The sequence below is a fragment of the Salmo salar genome, chromosome ssa11, assembly GCF_905237065.1.
Source record: "Salmo salar chromosome ssa11, Ssal_v3.1, whole genome shotgun sequence".
NCBI classification, from domain to species: Eukaryota; Metazoa; Chordata; class Actinopteri; order Salmoniformes; family Salmonidae; genus Salmo; species Salmo salar.
The window spans coordinates 107,970,495-107,993,676 of record NC_059452.1 but is presented as its reverse complement, the minus strand read 5'-3'; the positions used below and the strand labels follow the sequence as shown (position 1 = coordinate 107,993,676).

The 23,182-nt window shown below is 46.4% G+C and overlaps 1 protein-coding gene across 1 annotated transcript in view; it reads left to right on the top strand.

Annotated features, from left to right (window-relative positions):
• The window catches only part of LOC106590939 (protocadherin Fat 3), a gene marked incomplete at its 3' end in the record, with an annotated part of 93,208 nt that extends 79,325 nt beyond the window's left edge, over positions 1–13,883 (top strand). The window contains exons 26-28 of the mRNA XM_045688914.1: positions 4,921–4,980; positions 8,641–8,679; positions 13,606–13,883. Of these exons, the coding sequence (XP_045544870.1) occupies positions 4,921–4,980; positions 8,641–8,679; positions 13,606–13,883 (377 nt within the window). The remainder of the gene's footprint in view (positions 1–4,920; positions 4,981–8,640; positions 8,680–13,605) is intronic.
• Positions 13,884–23,182: the final 9,299 nt, after the last annotated feature.

The following is a 23,182-nucleotide window of genomic DNA, read 5'->3' as shown; positions in this document are numbered from 1 at the left end:
GGCATCCTGTCTCTGACTCAATCTATATCTATCCACTGCAGATACACTGTCCTCAACCTGGATATCTATCCACTGCAGATACACTGTCCTCAACCTGGATATCTATCCACTGCAGATACACTGTCCTCAACCTGGATATCTATCCACTGCAGATACACTGTCCTCAACCTGGATATCTATCCACTGCAGATACACTGTCCTCAACCTGGATATCTATCCACTGCAGATACACTGTCCTCAACCTGGATATCTATCCACTGCAGATACACTATCCTCATCCTGGATGAGTAATTAGTATAAATTAGTATATTAGTATAATATTATAAATAAAAAGTATAATGTTAATGGTATAATGTTTGTATAATATGAATATATAAATTATATAATGTTAGTATTTTCATATAATGTCATATAATAGTATACTATATACCACTAGTATGGTATTAATTCCAATTGGACAATACAGCAGTTTAGGAAATACACAACCAACATTTATATTGTTTGTAGGTTTTGTTCCGTTGTTGTGCACGAAAAATGGTCTCCATTTGGTGGTTAGTCTCCAGTGTGTCAATGCTAAGTACCAACTTGTCAGTAATCGGAACCATTCATGCAGAACAATGAGTTCACTGCTTCTAAAGTTGCTGAAGCACGTCAAACCTTTGTTTTAATGTCCCGCATCATCCAAGGCTGTGATTGGTCGGTTTGAGTGCTTGTTTCAACAAAAGGCACCCGGTATAGCTAAATCGCCAGCTAGCCAAACCCAAACGTTGCTTCTCTTATCCCTATTGTCTTCTGTCTTATCGCTTCAGCTGCAAAACCTTGAACTAACAGTTGAACTGGTATCGCTGGGCTCAATGGGCTGCTCTCTCTGCTCTCTCTGCTCTCTCTGCTCTCTCTCCTCTCTCTGCTCTCTCTGCTCTCTCTGCTCTCTCTGCTCTCTCTCCTCTCTCTGCTCTCTCTGCTCTCTCTCCTCTCTCTGCACTCTCTCCTCTCTCTGCTCTCTCTGCTCTCTCTCCTCTCTCTGCTCTCTCTGCACTCTCTCCTCTCTCTGCACTCTGCTCTCTCTGCTCTCTCTCTGCTCTCTCTCCTCTCTCTGCTCTCCTCTCTCTGCTCTCTCTGCTCTCTCTCCTCTCTCTGCTCTCTCTGCACTCTCCTCTCTCTGCTCTCTCTGCTCTCTCTCCTCTCTCTGCTCTCTCTGCTCTCTCTGCTCTCTCTGCTCTCTCTGCTCTCTCTCCTCTCTCTGCTCTCCTCTCTCTGCTCTCTCTCCTCTCTCTGCTCTCTCTGCTCTCCTCTCTCTGCTCTCTCTCCTCTCTCTGCTCTCTCTCCTCTCTCTGCTCTCTCTGCTCTCTCTCCTCTCTCTGCTCTCTCTGCACTCTCTCTCTCTCTGCTCTCTCCTCTCTCTGCTCTCTCTCCTCTCTCTGCTCTCTCTGCTCTCCTCTCTCTGCTCTCTCTCCTCTCTCTGTTCTCTCTCCTCTCTCTGTTCTCTCTGCTCTCTCTCCTCTCTCTGCTCTCTCTCCTCTCTCTGTTCTCTCTCCTCTCTCTGCTCTCTCTGCTCTCTCTCCTCTCTCTGCACTCTCCTCTCTCTGCTCTCTCTGCTCTCCTCTCTCTGCTCTCTCTCCTCTCTCTGCTCTCTCTGCTCTCCTCTCTCTGCTCTCTCTCCTCTCTCTGCTCTCTCTCCTCTCTCTGCTCTCTCTGCTCTCTCTCCTCTCTCTGCTCTCTCTGCACTCTCCTCTCTCTGCTCTCCTCTCTCTGCTCTCTCTGCTCTCCTCTCTCTGCTCTCTCTCCTCTCTCTGTTCTCTCTCCTCTCTCTGTTCTCTCTCCTCTCTCTGTTCTCTCTGCTCTCTCTCCTCTCTCTGCTCTCTCTCCTCTCTCTCTCTGCTCTCCTCTCTCTGCTCTCTCTGCTCTCCTCTCTCTGCTCTCTCTCCTCTCTCTGCTCTCTCTCCTCTCTCTGCTCTCTCTGCTCTCCTCTCTCTGCTCTCTCTCCTCTCTCTGCTCTCTCTCCTCTCTCTGTTCTCTCTCCTCTCTCTGCTCTCTCTGCTCTCTCTCCTCTCTCTGCTCTCTCTCCTCTCTCTGCTCTCTCTCCTCTCTCTGTTCTCTCTCCTCTCTGTTCTCTCTCCTCTCTCTGCTCTCTCTGTTCTCTCTGCTCTCTCTGCTCTCTCTGCTCTCTCTCCTCTCTGCTCTCTCTCTCTCTCTGCTCTCTCCTCTCTCTCCTCTCTCTGCTGCCAGTGTCTTCAGCCTCACTAGGCTCAGATGAATGACTGGTAATGGCACCAAATTAATAATTTGTTATTTTAAAACATTTGGCTGCATCAGCCTCACGGGACTTCAACCTCTTCTCTCTCTTCGCTTTTCATCACCACCTTTATGTGTTTTCTTTTCGTTTATCCATCTGCTCCACTCCACTGTTTATCCATCTGCTCCACTCCACTATTTATCCATCTGCTCCACTCCACTGTTTATCCATCTGCTCCACTCCACTGTTTATCCATCTGCTCCACTCCACTGTTTATCCATCTGCTCCACTCCACTGTTTATCCATCTGCTCCACTCCACTGTTTATCCATCTGCTCCACTCCACTGTTTATCCATCTGCTCCACTCCACTGTTTATCCATCTGCTCCACTCCACTGTTTATCCATCTGCTCCACTCCACTGTTTATCCATCTGCTCCACTCCACTGTTTATCCATCTGCTCCACTCCACTGTTTATCCATCTGCTCCACTCCACTGTTTATCCATCTGCTTCCCCTCCACTGTTTATCCATCTGCTTCCCCTCCACTGTTTATCCATCTGCTCCACTCCACTGTTTATCCATCTGCTCCACTCCACTGTTTATCCATCTGCTCCACTCCACTGTTTATCCATCTGCTTCCCCTCCACTGTTTATCCATCTGCTTCCCCTCCACTGTTTATCCATCTGCTCCACTCCACTGTTTATCCATCTGCTCCACTCCACTGTTTATCCATCTGCTTCCCCTCCACTGTTTATCCATCTGCTCCACTCCACTATTTATCCATCTGCTCCACTCCACTGTTTATCCATCTGCTCCACTCCACTGTTTATCCATCTGCTCCACTCCACTGTTTATCCATCTGCTCCACTCCACTGTTTATCCATCTGCTCCACTCCACTGTTTATCCAAATGTCACCACTTAAACAGAGATGGGAAAGGGGCGGGGGCCCAGGTAAAGTTAGAATGGACTGGACCAAAAGTAATTGGCTGGGAGAGAGAGACTGACAGATGTAATACCCTACCGCAGTGGCAGTGGGCCGGCAGCCCACTCGCCTGGGCCAGTCACACAGAGCACTTGGGTATTTTTATTTAAGCGGGGGGTGGGGTTATTTATATTTTGCGTTGCATCGGCCCCAATTTTCAAGCGGCCCACTGGGAAAACTCCCGGCGCTCCTAGACCCACTCCAATTTGCTTACCGTCCCAAAATGTCCACAGACGATACAAATCGCCATCACACTGCACACTGCCCTAACCCATCTGGACAAGAGGAATACCTATGTAAGAATGCTGTTCATTGACTACAGCTCAGCATTCAACACCACAGTACCCTCCAAGCTCGTCATTAAGCTGGAGGCACTGGGTCTGGACCCCACCCTGTGCAACTGGGTCCTGGACTTTCTGACGGGCCGCCCCCAGGTGGTGAAGGTAGGAAACAACATCTCCACCCCTCTGATCCTCAACACTAGGGGCCCCACAAGGGTGCGTTCTCAGCCCTTTACTGTACTCCCTGTTCACCCACGACTCAATCATCAAGTTCGCAGACGACACCACAGTAGTGGGCTTGATTACCAACAACGACGAGACAGTCTACAGGGAGGACCGAGGGCCCTCGGAGTGTGGTGTCAGGAAAACAACCTCTCACTCAACGTCAACAAGACAAAGGAGCTGATCGTGGACTTCAGGAAACAGCAGAGGAGCAGCCCCCTATCCACATCGACGGGACAGTAGTGGAGAATGTGGAAAATTTTAAGTTCCTCGGGGGAACACATCACGGACAAAATGAAATGACCCACCCACATAGACAGCGTGGTGAAGAAGGTGAAACAGCACCTCTTCAACCTTAGGAGGCTGAAGAAATGTGGCTTGCCACCTAAAACCCTCACAAATTTTTACTGATGCACAATCGAGATCATCCTGTCGTGTCCCAAATTGCACCCTATTCCCTGTGTAGTGCACTACTTTAGACCAGAGTCCTATGGCACCCTATTCCCTATATAGTGCACTACTTTATACCAGAGCCCTATGACACCCTATTCCCTATATATAGTGCACTACTTTAGACCAGAGCCCTATGGAACCCTATTCCCTATATAGTGCACTACTTTAGACCAGGGCCCATAGTACTCTGGTCAAAAGTAGTGCACTATGTAGGGAATAGATTGCCATTTGGGACGTAGTCAGGGAGAGATGTGATCGTTTTGCCGGAAAAGAGAAGCTCCATTTTGTCTTCCTTATTTATGGTTGCCACTAGTTACCAAAGACACAAAGTCAAAATGGGCTATCGTACAAATGAATGAACCAAAAAATGATGCGTCTTAATTTAAGGCCGTAAGGTTAGTAGTGTGGTTAAGGGGGGGGGTCCAACCAATTGTCCCCCACACACACACACACACACACACACACGCACGTACAGGCACACACACACACATACGCACACACACACACACACACACGTACAGGCACACACAGGCACACACACGCGCACACACACACGCACACACACACACACAGAGTTTCATGTAGGCTTGTACAGTCGCATTTTTGTGAACAATGTTCATGCAGGTTAATATTAATTAACAGAATATAGTAATGAAATGATAACACACTCTCTCTCTCTCTCTCTCTCTCTCTCTCTCTCTCTCTCTCTGTCTCTGTCTCTGTCTCTCTCTCTCTCTCTCTCTCAGCCTCCATAGTGACTGTAATATGTCTGGTGAATAATACCGTGGACAGTATAGAGAATGAAGGTATTGCTGCACTGTACACTCCAGTAACTGTCCTCTTACACGAGATGTGTCCCATACACTAACTGACACTCCAGTAACTGTCCTCTCACACGGACACACAATGGATGCGTCCCGTGTACTCTGACAAGTAAAGGTGCCTGGAAGAACCTTTTTGAGTTGCCACACTGGCAGAACCTTTCCAGTTCCTCGAGGAACCCCTCTGAAAAAAGGATTTCATATGAATAGTTAATGACCGGTAGTTAATGACCGGTAGTTAATGACCGGTAGTTAATGACGGGTAGTTAATGACCGGTAGTTAATGACCGGTAGTTAATGACAGGGTAGTTAATGACCGGTAGTTAATGATGGGTAGTTAATGATGGGTAGTTAATGACCGGTAGTTAATGACCGGTAGTTAATGACCGGTAGTTAATGACCGGAAGTTAATGACCGGTAGTTAATGACCGGTAGTTAATGACCGGTAGTTAATGAATGGTAGTTAATGAATGGTAGTTAATGACCGGTAGTTAATTACAGGTAGTTAATTACAGGTAGTTAATTACAGGTAGTTAATGAATGGTAGTTAATGAATGGTAGTTAATTACAGGTAGTTAATGACCGGTAGTTAATGACCGGTAGTTAATGAGTTGTAGTTAATGAGTTGTAGTTAATGAGTTGTAGTTAATGACCGGTAGTTAATGACAGGTAGTTAATGACCGGTAGTTAATGATTGGTAGTTAATGACCGGTAGTTAATGACAGGGTAGTTAATGACTGGTAGTTAATGACTGGTAGTTAATGACCGGTAGTTAATGACCGGTAGTTAATGACAGGTAGTTAATGACCGGTAGTTAATGACAGGTAGTTAATGACCGGTAGTTAATGACCGGTAGTTAATGACAGGGTAGTTAATGACCGGTAGTTAATGATGGGTAGTTAATGATGGGTAGTTAATGACCGGTAGTTAATGACCGGTAGTTAATGACCGGTAGTTAATGACCGGTAGTTAATGACCGGTAGTTAATGACAGGTAGTTAATGACCGGTAGTTAATGACAGGGTAGTTAATGACAGGGTAGTTAATGACCGGTAGTTAATGATGGGTAGTTAATGATGGGTAGTTTATGACGGGGAGTTAATGACCGGTAGTTAATGACCGGTAGTTAATGACCGGTAGTTAATGACCGGTAGTTAATGACCGCCTTCCGTAGCTTAGTTGGTAGAGCATGGTAGTTTGCAAGGTTGTGGGTTCGATTCCGGGGGCCAGCACAAAATAAACATGTAGTTAATGAATGTATGTATTCACTACTGTAAGTCGGTCTGGATAAGAGCGTCTGCTAAATGACTCAAATGCAAATGCAAATGCGGTAGTTAATGACAGGTAGTTAATGACCGGTAGTTAATGACCGGTAGTTAATGACAGGGTAGTTAATGACCGGTAGTTAATGATGGGTAGTTAATGACCGGTAGTTAATGACCGGTAGTTAATGACCGGTAGTTAATGACCGGTAGTTAATGACCGGTAGTTAATGAATGGTAGTTAATGACCGGTAGTTAATTACAGGTAGTTAATTACAGGTAGTTAATGAATGGTAGTTAATGAATGGTAGTTAATTACAGGTAGTTAATGACCGGTAGTTAATGACCGGTAGTTAATGAGTTGTAGTTAATGAGTTGTAGTTAATGAGTTGTAGTTAATGAGTTGTAGTTAATGAGTTGTAGTTAATGAGTTGTAGTTAATGACAGGTAGTTAATGACAGGTAGTTAATGACCGGTAGTTAATGACCGGTAGTTAATGACCGGTAGTTAATGACAGGGTAGTTAATGACCGGTAGTTAATGACCGGTAGTTAATGATTGGTAGTTAATGACCGGTAGTTAATGACAGGGTAGTTAATGACTGGTAGTTAATGACTGGTAGTTAATGACCGGTAGTTAATGACCGGTAGTTAATGACCGGTAGTTAATGACCGGGTAGTTAATGACCGGTAGTTAATGACCGGGTAGTTAATGACAGGGTAGTTAATGACCGGTAGTTAATGACCGGTAGTTAATGACCGGTAGTTAGTGACCGGTAGTTAGTGACAGGTAGTTCATGACCGGCAGTTAATGACCGGTAGTTAATGACCGGTAGTTAATTACAGGTAGTTAATGACCGGTAGTTAATGAGTTGTAGTTAATGAGTTGTAGTTAATGACAGGTAGTTAATGACAGGTAGTTAATGACAGGTAGTTAATGAGTTGTAGTTAATGAGTTGTAGTTAATGAGTTGTAGTTAATGAGTTGTAGTTAATGACAGGTAGTTAGTGACAGGTAGTTAATGATAGGTAGTTAATGACAGGTACTTAGTGACCGGTAGTTAATGACAGGTAGTTAGTGACAGGTAGTTAATGACCGGTAGTTAATGACCGGTAGTTAATGACCGGTAGTTAATGACCGGTAGTTAATGACCCGGAGTTAATGACCCGTAGTTAATGACCCGTAGTTAATGACCGGTAGTTAATGACCGGTAGTTAATGACCGGTAGTTAATGACCGGTAGTTAATTACAGGTAGTTAATTACAGGTAGTTAATGACCCGTAGTTAATGACAGGTAGTTAATGACAGGTAGTTAATGACCGGTAGTTAATGACAGGTAGTTAATGACAGGTAGTTAATGACCGGTAGTTAATGACCGGTAGTTAATAACCGGTAGTTAATGACCGGCAGTTAATGACAGGTAGTTAATGACAGGGTAGTTAATGACCGGTAGTTAATGACAGGGTAGTTAATGACCGGTAGTTAATGACCGGTAGTTAATGACAGGGTGTTCCTTGTTACAATTGTTGTTACCAGCTCCCAGTCTATTTATCAACCCTGGTGTTACATGTGGATTCAATGGTAGTGGGCACCTTGTAGTTACATGTAACAAGCTCAGATTTTGGTTTGAGTTATTAACATGGTAATTGACAGGTGACTTTTCAAACGTGTAATTACAGAACATTAGTTACATAATGGAACAAGAAAATGGGTAATAACATCAGTAATTACACATGTGGAATAACCTTCTGCAAGTGAAAGCAAATTGTGTTGATTCCACAACAAACTTATCACCATGTAATGACATAACACCTACAGTGTGTAACTACTATGTTATTACTACAGTTATTACTGTGTTAGTTACATAGGTAATAAGGGGTAACAATGTAAAGTGTTATCAAGAGGTTTTATTTTGATTTTGAACACCAGGCTTTATCTCAGTATGCTGTGAATGTTGTGTCAATTGAGCTCTCTCTCTCTTTCTTCTCTCTCTCTCTCTGTCTCTCTCTCTGTCTCTCTCTCTGTTTCTCTCACTCTGCCTCTCTCTCTCTCTCTCTCTCTCTCTCTCTCTCTCTCTTTCTTTCTCTCTCTCTCTTTGTTTCTCTCTCTCTCTCTCTCTGCCTCTCTCTCTCTCTGTCTCTCTCTCTCTCTCTGCCTCTCTCTCTCTGCCTCTCTCTCTCTGCCTCTCTCTCTGCCTCTCTCTCTCTCTGCCTCTCTCTCTCTGCCTCTCTCTCTCTGCCTCTCTCTCTCTGCCTCTCTCTCTGTCTCTCTCTCTCTGCCTCTGCCTCTCTCTCTCTCTCTCTCTCTGCCTCTCTCTCACTCTCTCACTCTCTCTCTCTGCCTCTCTCTCGCTCTGTTTCTCTCTCTGTGTCTCTGTGTCTCTCAGTGTCAGGTATGGATGGAGGGCAGACCTACAGCACTCCAGGTGAGTGACTGTTCTAATTTTATGTCCTGATGCCATATGGACTGTGAGTTGAAGCTCATACCTTTCGGTTCGACGAGTGTTCCTCGTGTGTGTGATGTCCTCCAAAGCTTTCTTCCATTTTCTGCTATGTTGACAACTCTGCAAAACGCCAACGGGCATGTGGGGGAGGAGTCTTGAAATGTAACATCCCCCACTCACAATCTTGCTGCCAGCGGTCCATTCAAATCATTTTGGCTAATTTTGGCTAAATTCTCCAGATCTCCAACTGAACAAGGTGATATTGGAAGTATGGCTACGCCGGACTAGTCTCAAGTCCGGTTGCACAGGTCATTGATGTCCGAACGGTCTGACCAGACTCCCAAAGCCTGCAGTAACGCGAGCGTCCAATTTTGCCTTCCTCCTGAGGCCCAGGAAGTTGTCCTCTGTGTCTCTGGCCCCGTGGAACCTTCTGCCTCCGTGTAGCACACTTTCTAGACAGAGGGCAAGAGGGGAGATGTCTCTCCATGTAGATGGATCATTGTATTGTTGGGTGTATTCTGTGTTTTAGAGCACCCTTCCATGAGACCAAAAGGTATCATTCCATGAATCAGATGGGCATTGAAGATGTACATGGGAGGAGCGGGGCCTTGTGGTCTTTATAGTCACGTAGGTGACACCATCTGATGAACACGGGAGGAGTGGGGCCTTGTGGTCTTTATAGTCACGTAGGTGACACCATCTGATGAACACGGGAGGACTGGGGCCTTGTGGTCTTTATAGTCACGTAGGTGACACCATCTGATGAACACGGGAGGAGCGGGGCCTTGTGGTCTTTATAGTCACGTAGGTGACACCATCTGATGAACACGGGAGGAGCGGGGCCTTGTGGTCTTTATAGTCACGTAGGTGACACCATCTGATGAACACGGGAGGACTGGGGCCTTGTGGTCTTTATAGTCACGTAGGTGACACCATCTGATGAACACGGGAGGACCGGGGCCTTGTGGTCTTTATAGTCACGTAGGTGACACCATCTGATGAACACGGGATGAGCGGGGCCTTGTGGTCTTTATAGTCACGTAGGTGACACCATCTGATGAACACGGGAGGACTGGGGCCTTGTGGTCTTTATAGTCACGTAGGTGACACCATCTGATGAACACGGGAGGACTGGGGCCTTGTGGTCTTTATAGTCACGTAGGTGACACCATCTGATCCACTTGCCTTGTTGTTTGGCAGGGAAGTTAAAACATGATCTACCTCTTCAAGGATATGAAATGTCAGGCTTTTTCTGAAAGGGCTGAGTCTGGAATTATTTCCATTCATGTTGAGACAGTCGATGTTCATACTCAAGAGAAATCCGTCCAGGGATCCTCGCCCACAAGAACATCATCTGACCTTTACTGCACTAACAGCGGCAGTTACAACAGGTGTGCTTAAGTTAGTTAGTAGATAAACATGTTTAGGCACAGAGCTGCAGCACTCACGTCTGGTCCCGGAGAGCATGCGACCAAATAGCATGGGACCAGAGAGCATGGGACCAGAGAGCATGGGACCAGAGAACATGGGACCAGAGAACATGGGACCAGAGAACATGGGACCGTAAAACACGGTATCAGAGAACATGGGACCGTAAAACACGGTATCAGAGAGCATGGGACCAAAGAGCATGGGACCGTAAAACACGGTATCAGAGAGCATGGGACCGTAAAACACGGTATCAGAGAGCATGGGACCATGTGAGCATGGGACCAGAGAGCGTGGGACAGAGAACATGGGAGCAGAGAGCGTGGGACCAGAGAGCATGGGACCAGAGAGCGTGGGACCAGAGAACGTGGGACCAGAGAGCGTGGGACCAGAGAACGTGGGACCAGAGAGCGTGGGACCAGAGAGCGTGGGACCAGAGAGCGTGGGACCAGAGAACATGGGACCGTAGAACATGGGACCGTAGAGCATGGGACCAGGGAGCATGGGACCAGGGAGCGTGGGACCGGAGAGCGTGGGACAGGAGAGCGTGGGACCAGGGAGCATGGGACCAGAGAGCATGGGACCAGAGAGCGTGGGACCAGAGAGCGTGGGACCAGAGAACATGGGACCAGAGAGCATGGGACAGAGAACATGGGACCAGAGAGCGTTGGACCAGAAAGCATGGGACCGGAGACCATAGGACAGGAGAGCCGATGACTGTAGAGCATGGGACCAGAGAGCATGGGACAAGAGAACATGGGACCGGAAAGCATGGGACCAGAGAGCATGGGACCGTAGAACATGGGACCAGGGAGCATGGGACCAGGGAGCATGGGGCCAGAGAGCATGGGACCAGGGAGCGTGGGACCAGAGAGCGTGGGACCAGAGAACATGGGGCCAGAGAGCATGGGGCCGGATAGCATGGGACCAGAGAGCATGGGACCAGAGAGCATGGGACCAGAGAGCATGTCACAGCAGAGCATGGGACAGGAGAGCATGAGACCAGAGAGCATGGGACCAGAGAACATGTCACAGGAGAACATGGGACCAGAGAGCGTGGGACCAGAAAGCGTGGGACCAGAGAGCATGGGGACCAGAGAGCGTGGGACCGTAGAACATGGGACCAGAGAGCATGGGGCCAGAGAGCATGGGACCGTAGAGCATGGGACCAGAGAACGTGGAATCAGAGAGCATGGGACCAGAGAACGTGGGACCAGGGAGCATGGGACCAGAGAACATGGGACCAGAGAGCATGGGGCCAGAGAGCATGGGGCCAGAGAGCGTGGGGCCAGAGAGCGTGGGACCAGAGAACATGGGACCGTAGAACATGGGACCAGAGAGCATGGGACCAGAGAGCATGGGACCAGAGAACATGGGACCAGAGAACATGGGACCGGAAAGCATGGGACCGTAGAACATGGGACAGGAGAGCATGGGACCAGAGAACATGGGACCAGGGAGCATGGGACCAGAGAGCATGAGACCGTAGAACATGGGACCAGAGAGCATGGGACCGTAGAACATGGGGCCAGAGAGCATGGGACCAGAGATCATGGGACCAGAGAACATGGGACCAGAGAACATGGGACCAGAGAGCATGGGACCAGAGAGCATGGGACCAGAGATCATTGGACTGTAGAACATGGGGCCAGAGATCATGGGACCAGAGATCATTGGACTGTAGAACATGGGACCAGAGAGCATGGGACCAGAGAACATGGGACCAGAGATCATTGGACTGTAGAACATGGGGCCAGAGAGCATGGGACCAGAGAGCATGGGACCAGAGATCATTGGACTGTAGAACATGGGGCCAGAGAGCATGGGACCTGTAGAACTTGGGCCAGGAGAGCATGGGGCCAGAGAGCATGGGATCAGAGATCATGGGACCAGAGATCATTGGACTGTAGAACTTGGGCCAGGAGAGCATGGGACCAGAGAACATGGGACCAGAGAGCATGGGACCAGAGAGCATGGGACCGTAGAACATGCGGTCAGAGATCATGGGACCAGAGATCATTGGACTGTAGAACTTGGGCCAGGAGATCATGGGATCAGGTCTTTTAGTTCTTATGTCACTATAAACATAAAAACAACAACCAAATACATCAATAGCCACTACAATGTAAACACATGATTTAGTCATTTCAGCACCATTTGCTTGATTTTGCACACCCACAAACTAACGTTATTGTCATTAGCTATCTAGCTAGCATGCTAGCGACGCTATTCAGCATAGGCTGCTGCATGATAATCAGCTAGCGGTTAGCTATCTTGTGAGTATTTTCCAATGGAAACCGAGGAAGTTGCCAGGATGACGTTTGTGTAGAGTTCGTCAGAGTACTAAGTGGATTGTAAGAGCATTTAAAAACATTAATAAAGACAATGTTTTTGGGGGATTTTTTCACTTTGATTTGTAGCTGCAATGTTACAGTACCCGCTCTCCACTAACATGTACCCTTGACCCCCAATACAGCAGTGAAGTTCCTCTCCAGCGAAGATGTACAATAACACACAAGATGTTATAATGTACAATAACACACAAGATGTACAATAACACACAAGATGTTATAATGTACAATAACACACAAGATGTACAATAACACACAAGATGTACAATAACACACAAGATGTTATAATGTACAATAACACACAAGATGTTATAATGTACGATAACACACAAGATGTTATAATGTACAATAACACACAAGATGTACAATAACACACAAGATGTTATAATGTACAATAACACACAAGATGTTATAATGTACAATAACACACAAGATGTTATAATGTACAATAACACACAAGATGTTATAATGTACAATAACACACAAGATGTTATAATGTACAATAACACACAAGATGTTATAATGTACAATAACACACAAGATGTTATAATGTACAATAACACACAAGATGTACAATAACACACAAGATGTTATAATGTACGATAACACACAAGATGTACAATAACACACAAGATGTTATAATGTACAATAACACACAAGATGTTATAATGTTCAATAACACACAAGATGTTATAATGTACAATAACACACAAGATGTTATAATGTACAATAACACACAAGATGTACAATAACACACAAGATGTTATAATGTACGATAACACACAAAATGTTATAATGTACGATAACACACAAGATGTTATAATGTACAATAACACACAAGATGTTATAATGTACAATAACACACAAGATGTTATAATGTACAATAACACACAAGATGTTATAATGTACAATAACACACAAGATGTTATAATGTACAATAACACACAAGATGTACAATAACACACAAGATGTTATAATGTACGATAACACACAAGATGTACAATAACACACAAGATGTTATAATGTACAATAACACACAAGATGTTATAATGTACAATAACACACAAGATGTACAATAACACAAGATGTACAATAACTTTCTAACACTCTCCCTCCTCTTCCTCTCCAGCGTACCAGTGGGAGTCGTCTGATTGGCTGTCCCCGTCCCGGCTCCGCCTACCTGGCATCGATGGGGGGTCACACTGTGACATTATAGATGACCTTCCGTCGTTCGGCAGAGCAGGAAGCGTGTACTCACTACAGCTGGACTACGGGCTGGGGGGGTACAGGAGGGAAAGAGGAAACTCAGGGGACAGAAGAAGCCTCAGATCACTCTCAGCTGAGAGGAGGGGGTATGAGAGAGAGAGAGAAAGAGACATGGAGAGAGGGAGAGGGACGGAAAGAGCGAGAGGGAGAGGAATGGAGAGAGGGAGAGGGATGGAAAGAGAGAGAGGGAGAGGGATGGAAAGAGAGAGAGGGAGAGGGATGGAGAGAGCGAGAGGACGAGGGATGGAGGGAGAGAGAGGGAGAGGGATGGAGAGAGTGAGAGGGATTGAGGGAGAGAGAGGGATAGAGGGAGAGAGAGAGAGAAGGATGGGGAGAGGGATGGAGGGAGAAAGAGGGAGAGGGATAGAGGGAGAGAGAGGGATGGAAGGAGAGAGAGAGGGAGAGAGAGAGATAAGGTATGGAGGGAGAGTTCACAGAGACTACGGTTCAGCTGATAGAAGAGGTCAGAGAGAACACTCAGGGGACAGAAGAGGAAACAGGAGGGAAAGGAGTGAGTGTAGAGACGGAGGTGGAACAGGGCTGGACAGACCACACACAGCAGACAGGAGGTACGAGAGGAGGTACGAGAGACATACAGGGACAGGGTACGGGATAGACAGAGTGATCACAGGCGAAAGAAGCACCACGGTCGAAAAAAGAATCCACTCCAGCGAGGGAGAGAAAGAGCACCGACCTATTGATCGAGAGGACACCTCATCACCAGTGTATGAAGAGTACCGTGAACTCAACCCAGACCCAGACACAGTCCCTGACCCAGACCCTGTTCCAGAACCAGACCAGAACCACTATGATACTCTTCCACCAACACGGCCTGCCTACCAGGGTTACCCCTCTCCTCCTCCAGGGCTCAACCTCCACCCAGCCCAGCTGCTGCCCCCGCTCAGGGCCTGGGACGGACAGAACGCCTGGGCGCCCCTGGAGGTGACCCAGGGGTCGGGAGTTGGCGGTCAGGGTTCAAGGCTTGAGAGGTCAGAGTCAGGAGATGAGCTGGAGAGACTGTTGAATCTGGTGTCGCTCAGAGCTCGGAGGGCTACGCGCACACAGAGACCCTCTGAAACACCCCTTCCTCCAGAACCACCCACTGGCTGGGACGGGCTGTACTCATCAGAACCTCCTCCAGAACCATCCACTGGCTGGGACGGGCTGTACTGATCAGAACCTCCTCCAGAACCATCCACTGGCTGGGACGGGCTGTACTGATCAGAACCTCCTCCAGAACCTTCCACTGGCTGGGACGGGCTGTACTCATCAGAACCTCCTCCAGAACCATCCACTGGCTGGCTCTTTTGCGAGGCAGGACCAGCACAAGACAAGCTCCTGCAATAGAGTCTCTAGATTGAACAACTTACATTAATATCAAATCTATTTAAATGCAGTCACTGTAAGTCAATAGAAACGTTCCATACATTACCTCAATAGTGCCACACAACATGTACTTCTGTTTTCACAACACGGAGTTCTGTTGAAATACTGTGACTATAAATAGTATGCTTTGCATCTGTGTAGCGGACCATTTTAACTCATGTACAGTATGATTACATTACATACACAGACACACAGACGGAGAGAGAGAGAGAGAGAGAGAGACAGAGACGGAGAGAGAGACAGACAGACAGACAGACAGACAGACAGACAGACAGACAGACAGACAGACAGACAGACAGACAGACAGACAGACAGACAGACAGACACACAGACACACAGACACACAGACACACAGACACACAGATGGAGAGAGAGAGAGAGACAGACACACAGAGACAGAGAGCGAGAGAGAGAGACAGACACACAGAGACGCAGAGAGAGACAGACACACAGAGACGGAGAGAGAGAGAGAGACAGACAGAGACAGACACACAGAGACAGAGAGAGAGAGAGACAGACAGACAGAGACGGAGAGAGAGAAAGACACACAGAGACGGAGAGAGAGTGAGAAAGACAGACAGAGACGGAGAGAGAGAGAGACAGCTACAGGCTATTGAATAGCTGCAGTCACAGCCTGTATCTTCAGAGTCTCAACAATACGAAGAGTTGATTCTCTTTCCTTTGCAGTTGTATGTTATATATTTTACTACAGACCTGCCATTCTACATGTAGGTTTGTCTCCTGTCTGTGAATATGACCTTGATTGTAAATATACAGGACATTCACTACTTTTCTGCAACTGAATAATACTTTGGAATTGTTAGGTAACACTTTACAATAAAGACAGATTCATTAACATGAGGTAATATAGTAGTTGACTTGAAAACATGATTACTCATTGTATTTATGTATAAACATAACTTTGCTAATTAGCTATTGGTTAGCTAATAGTTATCTCTTGCTGTTATTCGTGTTGATTAATGTCTCTTTGTTGTAATGACTATATAATAGTCTGTTAAGTAAGTATCATCGATTAAATAGATGTGACACATACATGTTGTTGTTGGTGGTGATTATGATTATTATGATGATGAAGTCAGGCCTGTGTTGTGTGTTTTAATTGAACAGATAGTTCAGCTGAGGAGAGACAGGAAAGGCAGGGAGTTCGAGTCAAAGACGGGAAAGGCAGGGAGTTCGAGTCAAAGACGGGAAAAGCACGGAGGTCGAGTCAAAGACAGGGAAAGGCAGGGAGGTCGAGTCAAAGACGGGAAAGGCAGGGAGGTTGAGTCAAAGACGGGAAAAGCACGGAGGTCGAGTCAAAGACGGGAAAGGCAGGGAGGTCGAGTCAAAGACGGAAAAAGCACGGAGGTCGAGTCAAAGACGGGAAAGGCAGGGAGGTTGAGTCAAAGACGGGAAAGGCAGGGAGGTCGAGTCAAAGACGGAAAAAGCACGGAGGTCGAGTCAAAGACGGGAAAGGCAGGGAGGTCGAGTCAAAGACGGGAAAGGCAGGGAGTTCGAGTCAAAGACGGGAAAGGCAGGGAGGTCGAGTCAAAGACGGGAAAGGCAGGGAGTTCGAGTCAAAGACGGGAAAGGCAGGGAGGTCGAGTCAAAGACGGAAAAAGCACGGAGGTCGAGTCAAAGACGGGAAAGGCAGGGAGGTCGAGTCAAAGACGGAAAAAGCACGGAGGTCGAGTCAAAGACGGGAAAGGCAGGGAGGTCGAAGTCAAAGACGGGAAAGGCAGGGAGGTCGAGTCAAAGACGGGAAAGGCAGGGAGGTCGAGCCAAAGACGGGAAAGGCAGGGAGGTCGAGCCAAAGACGGGAAAGGCAGGGAGGTCGAGTCAAAGACGGGAAAGTTAGATTTTTTCGATAAAATAAAGTCTCTCACTTGGTTAGAATTTCCATAACATTTTTGGCGACGAGGATGGGATGATAATCTTCATTTTGCTGATTGGTCCTGATTGTTCCTGATTGTTCCTGATTGGTCCTGATTGTTCCCGGGGATATCCAGGTTAACCGTGCACGGGAGTTGCATTAAATACAGCTGGGGAAGTCATACTCCACTAGACGGAGCAGATCAGATCCCCTCCTGGCTGGGAGGGTCAGCGGAATGGATACGTCATTTAGAACAGATTGAATTAAGGTTGAGACTAATGATCCTTGGAATCAATCGATAAAGAAATCACTGGGTCCCAAGGGGGCTGCTGTGAATCTATGTGGACCTGCGGGGTGCCATCATGACTAGTGAAATGGGTGAGACTAACTGAAAGGAATACCTATGGCTAGTGAAACGGGTGAGACTAACTGAAAGGAATACCTATGGCTAGTGAAACGGGTGAGACTAACTAAAAGGAATACCTATGGCTAGTGAAACGGGTGAGACTAACTAAAAGCCCAGGGTCTGGGTTTGGAGTTAGGACTGATTAAAAGGCTATGGGATTGCTGAGAGATACCCATGACTAATGAAATCAGTGAAAGTATAGAATGGAAATAATGAAATAATGAAATTGTGTTAGTATAGTAAGATGTAACTGTATGAGTTACAGTATCCCAGGAACTAACCCTGAGATAGAAATTAGAAAATATTCCTGCAGGTTATTAAAAAATATTGTACAAAACAACTAATTGATTACTGTCTGAATGTGATATAAGAGTTACTGGAGTTTGGGTAATAAAATATTTAAATTTGGATAATATGTTTCGATTTATTGCGTTATCTTGGGGTTCTGTCCATCACTGGCCTTCACAGTCTGGGACTACAAGTAATATAACGAGATGTTATTTTATGTGTAGAGGAGGTAGCGGCAAGTCTATAGGCATTTCTGGGAGGCTTGATTGTACCGTGGTCACTGGGAAGTTAGATTGTACTGTGGTTTCTGGGAGGTTAGATTGTACCGTGGTTTCTGGGAGGCTTGATTGTACCGGGGTTTCTGGGAAGTTAAACTGTACCGTGGTCACTGGGAAGTTAAACTGTACCGTGGTCTCTGGGAAGTTAGATTGTACCGTGGTTTCTGGGAAGTTAAACTGTACCGTGGTCACTGGGAAGTTAAACTGTACCGTGGTTACTGGGAGGTTAGACTGTACCGTGGTCACTGGGAGGATAGATTGTACCGTGGTCACATGGAGGTTAAACTGTACCGTGGTCACTGGGAGGATAGATTGTACCGTGGTCACTGGGAGGATAGATTGTACCGTGGTCACTGGGAGGATAGACTGTACCGTGGTCACTGGGAAGTTAGACTGTACCGTGATCACTGGGAGGTTAGATTGTATTGTGGTCTCTGGGAGGTTAAACTGTACCGTGGTTTCTGGGAGGTTAAACTGTACCGTGGTTTCTGGGAGGTTAAACTGTACCGTGGTCTCTGGGAGGTTAAACTGTACCGTGGTCACTGGGAAGTTAGATTGTACTGTGGTATCTGGGAGGCTTGATTGTACCGTGGTCACTGGGAGGTTAAACTGTACCGTGGTCACTGGGAGGTTAGATTGTACCGTGGTCACTGGGAGGTTAAACTGTACCGTGGTCACTGGGAAGTTAGACTGTACCGTGGTCACTGGGAGGTTAGATTGTATTGTGTTCTCTGGGAGGTTAAACTGTACCGTGGTCACTGGGAAGTTAAACTGTACCGTGGTCACTGGGAGGTTAGATTGTACCGTGGTCACATGGAGGTTTGACTGTACCGTGGTTTCTGGGAGGTTAGATTGTACCGTGGTCTCTGGCGGTGCGCTGCCTTGCGGGGAAGTACTGGTGGCCCACGTTAGCTAAGGACGTGAGGGTTTATGTCTCCTCCTGTTCGGTATGCGCACAGTGCAAGGCACCTAGACATCTGCCCAGAGGGAAATTACAACCCCTTCCGGAACGACCGTGGTACCGCGGTCCACCTATCGGTGGATTTCGTGACGGATCTTCCCCCGTCGCGGGGTAAGACCACGATCCTGGTTGTTGTGGATCGGTTTTCTAAGTTCTGCCGTCTCCTTCCTTTGCCCGGTCTCCCTACAGCTCTGCAAACTGCGGAGGCCCTGTTCACCCATGTATTCCGGCACTACGGGGTGCCTGAGGACATAGTGTCTGATCGGGGTCCCCAATTTACGTCTAGAGTCTGGAGGGCGTTTATGGAACGCCTGGGGGTCTCGGTCAGCCTTACCTCAGGTTTCCACCCCGAGAGCAACGGGCAGGTGGAGAGAGTCAAGCAAGAGGTGGGTAGGTTTCTGCCGTCCTATTGCCAGGACCTAACCTCCCTCCGCCACTCTTCTACTAATCTAACCCCTTTTCAGTGTGTGCTGGGTTTATAGACTGATCATTTCTTTGTTAGTGGGCAAACGTACAAAATCAGCAGGGGATCAAATACTTTTTTCCCTAACTGTATTTATACCTGCGTTTTTCTGTTTGTCTTTTGCCAGTTCATCTCATCAAGTTGTCCCAGCGTGTTTTCCGTGAGTTACCATCTCTCTAGTTTGGTTTTCTACTTCCCGGTTCCCACCTTTCTGCCTGCCCTGACCCTGCCTGCCGTTCTGTACCTTGTTGACTCTGCCTTGGATTGCCTGCCCTGACCCTTGCCTGCTGTTCTGTACCTTGTTGACTCTGCCTTGGATTGCCTGCCCTGACCCTGCCTGCCGTTCTGTACCTTGTTGACTCTGCCTTGGATTGCCTGCCCTGACCCTGCCTGCCGTTCTGTACCTTGTTGACTCTGCCTTGGATTGCCTGCCCTGACCCTGCCTGCCGTTCTGTACCTTGTTGACTCTGCCTTGGATTGCCTGCCCTGACCCTGCCTGCCGTTCTGTACCTTGTTGACTCTGCCTTGGATTGACCTGCCCTTGACCTGCCCTTGTGCCTGCCCTTGACCTGCCCTTGACCTGCCCTTGACCTGCCCTTGACCTGCCCTTGTGCCTGACCCTTTGTGATAATAAATATTGTGAGAACCAAACCATCCACCTCCTGTATCTGTATCATATCCTGAGGTGTGATAATAGGCCTGACATTATCACAAGAACATGTTTCCAATAAAAGACACATCAAACTGGTTATTGAACAATTCGCGTTGAACAGGCCTATAAACAGGTTAACATTCACAAGGCCGCAGGGCCAGACGGATTACCAGGACGTGTACTCCGAGCATGCGCTGACCAACTGGCAGGTGTCTTCACTGACATTTTCAACCTCTCAACCTGGTACTTCCTGTATATAGCCATGTTACTACCTGGTACTTCCTGTATATAACCATGTTATTACCTGGTACTCCCTGTATATAGCCATGTTATTACCTGGTACTCCCTGTTTATAGCCGTGTTATCACCTGGTACTTCCTGTATATAGCCATGTTATTACCTGGTACTTCCTGTATATAGCCATGTTATTACCTGGTACTCCCTGTATATAGCCATGTTATTACCTGGTACTTCCTGTATATAGCCATGTTATTACCTGGTACTCCCTGTATATATATATATATAAGTAAAGGAGTTCTCTAGTGATTTAACTTTGTTGTTTATATCGCTTACGAAAGTACACGTGGAATGGAAAGTAGTCAATAGAAGATTCTCGACGTCTAAACAACAAGACACTCAACTTTGACTCAAAATAAGATTGCTTCCTGAAGCCGTTTTCCATTTTCTACCTGAATCTTCAACAGTGAAGTATAGAAGGATTGGACTCGCTAGTTGAGTCTCTTGGTGGACTAGCATCTCTGATTGAAGTTTCTCCAGTGATAAAGTTATACATTTTCCTTGACCGAAATAAATGACAGGATTCCATATTCTACATGTCAAACGCACAGTTGTTTCTCTCTCCCAGCTGTTTCCTCTGATCGGCTTCATGTTTGCTCCTACTGTATATTCCTGTCCTTTCTTATATCTCCTGTTTGTTTTGCCATTTCTGGATGTGTTATTCAATGTGTTTCTAAAAAATGTACAGGCCAAATTCTGTTATCAAATCATTTAAATATATTTTTTTTGGGGGGGGTCCTAAAATTCCAAATCAAATAGCTGAAAGATCCATGGTATGACTATCTTGGACGTTTAGAGGTTAAACAGGTTAACATTCACAAGGCCGTAGAGCCAGAAAGATTACCAGGAATCAGAGTATGCGCGGGCAAGTGTAAGACCTATAAACAGGTTAACATTCACAAGGCCGCAGGACCAGACGGATTACCAGGATGTGTACTCCAAGCATGCGCTGACCAACTGGCAGGTTTCTTCACTGACATTTTCAACCTCTCCCTGTCTGAGTCTGCAATACCTACATGTTTCAAGCAGACCACCATAGTCCCTGTGCCCAAGAACACCAAGGAAACCTGCCTAAATGACTACCGACCCGTAGCACTCACGTCTGTAGCCATGAAGAGCTTTGAAAGGCTGGTCATGGCTCACATCAACACCATTATTCCAGAAACCCTAGACCCACTCCAATTCACATACTGCACCAACAGATCCACAGACGATGTAATCTCCATTGCACTCTACACTGCTCTCGCCGACCTGGACAAAAGGAACTTCTAGGTGAGAATTCTGTTCATAGACTACTGCTCAGTGTTAAACACCATAGTGCCCTCCAAGCACATCACTAAGCTAAGGAATCGGGACTGAAACACCTCCCTCTGTAACTGGATCCTGGACATCCTGACGGGCTGCCCCCAAGTGGTAAGGGTAGGCAACCTCAACTACCTAGTACCCCTGGACATTGACTTGGTACAGGTACTTCCTGTATATAGCCATGTTATTACCTGGTACTTCCTGTATATAACCATGTTATTACCTGGTACTTCCTGTATATAGCCATGTTATTACCTGGTACTTCCTGTATATAACCATGTTATTACCTGGTACTTCCTGTATATAGCCATGTTATTACCTGGTACTCCCTGTATATTTTGCCATGTTATTACCTGGTACCCCCTGTACATAGCCATGTTATTACCTGGTACTCCCTGTATATAGCCATGTTATTACCTGGTACTCCCTGTGTATAGCCATGTTACTACCTGGTACTTCCTGTATATAGCCATGTTATTACCTGGTACTTCCTGTATATAGCCATGTTACTACCTGGTACTTCCTGTATATAGCCATGTTATTACCTTGTACCCCTGGACATTAACTAGGTACTGGTACTCCCTGTATTTAGCCTTGTTACTACCTGGTACTTCCTGTATATAGCCATGTTATTACATGATACTTCCTGTATATAGCCATGTTATTACCTGGTACTTCCTGTAAATAGCCATGTTATTACCTGGTACTCCCTGTATATAACCATGTTATTACCTGGTACTTCCTGTCTATAGCCATGTTATTACCTCATACTCCCTGTATATAGCCATGTTATTACCTGGTACTTCCTGTATATAGCCATGTTATTACCTGGTAGTCCCTGTATATAGCCATGTTATTACCTGGTACTCCCTGTATATAGCCATGTTATTACCTGGTACTTCCTGTATATAGCCATGTTATTACCTGGTACTTCCTGTATAAAGCCATGTTATTACCTCATACTCCCTGTATATAGCCATGTTATTACCTGGTACTTCCTGTATATAACCATGTTATTACCTCATACTCCCTGTATATAGCCATTTTATTACCTCATACTCCCTGTATATAGCCATTTTATTACCTGGTACTTCCTGTATATCGCCATGTTATTACCTGGTACTCCCCCGTATATAACCATGTTATTACCTGGTACTCCCTGTATATAGCCATGTTATTACCTGGTACTTCCTGTATATACCCATGTTATTACCTGATACTTCCTGTATATAGCCGTTATTACATGGTACTTCCTGTATATAACCATGTTATTACCTCATACTCCCTGTATATAGCCATTTTATTACCCGGTACTTCCTGTATATAGCCATGTTGTTACCTGGTACTCCCTGTATATAGCCATGTTATTACCTGGTACTTCCTGTATATAGCCATGTCATTACCTGGTACTTCCTGTATACAGCCATGTTATTACCTGGTACCCCCTGTATATAGCCATGTCTTTACCTGGTACTTCCTGTATACAGCCATGTTATTACCTGGTACTCCCTGTATATAGCCATGTCATTAC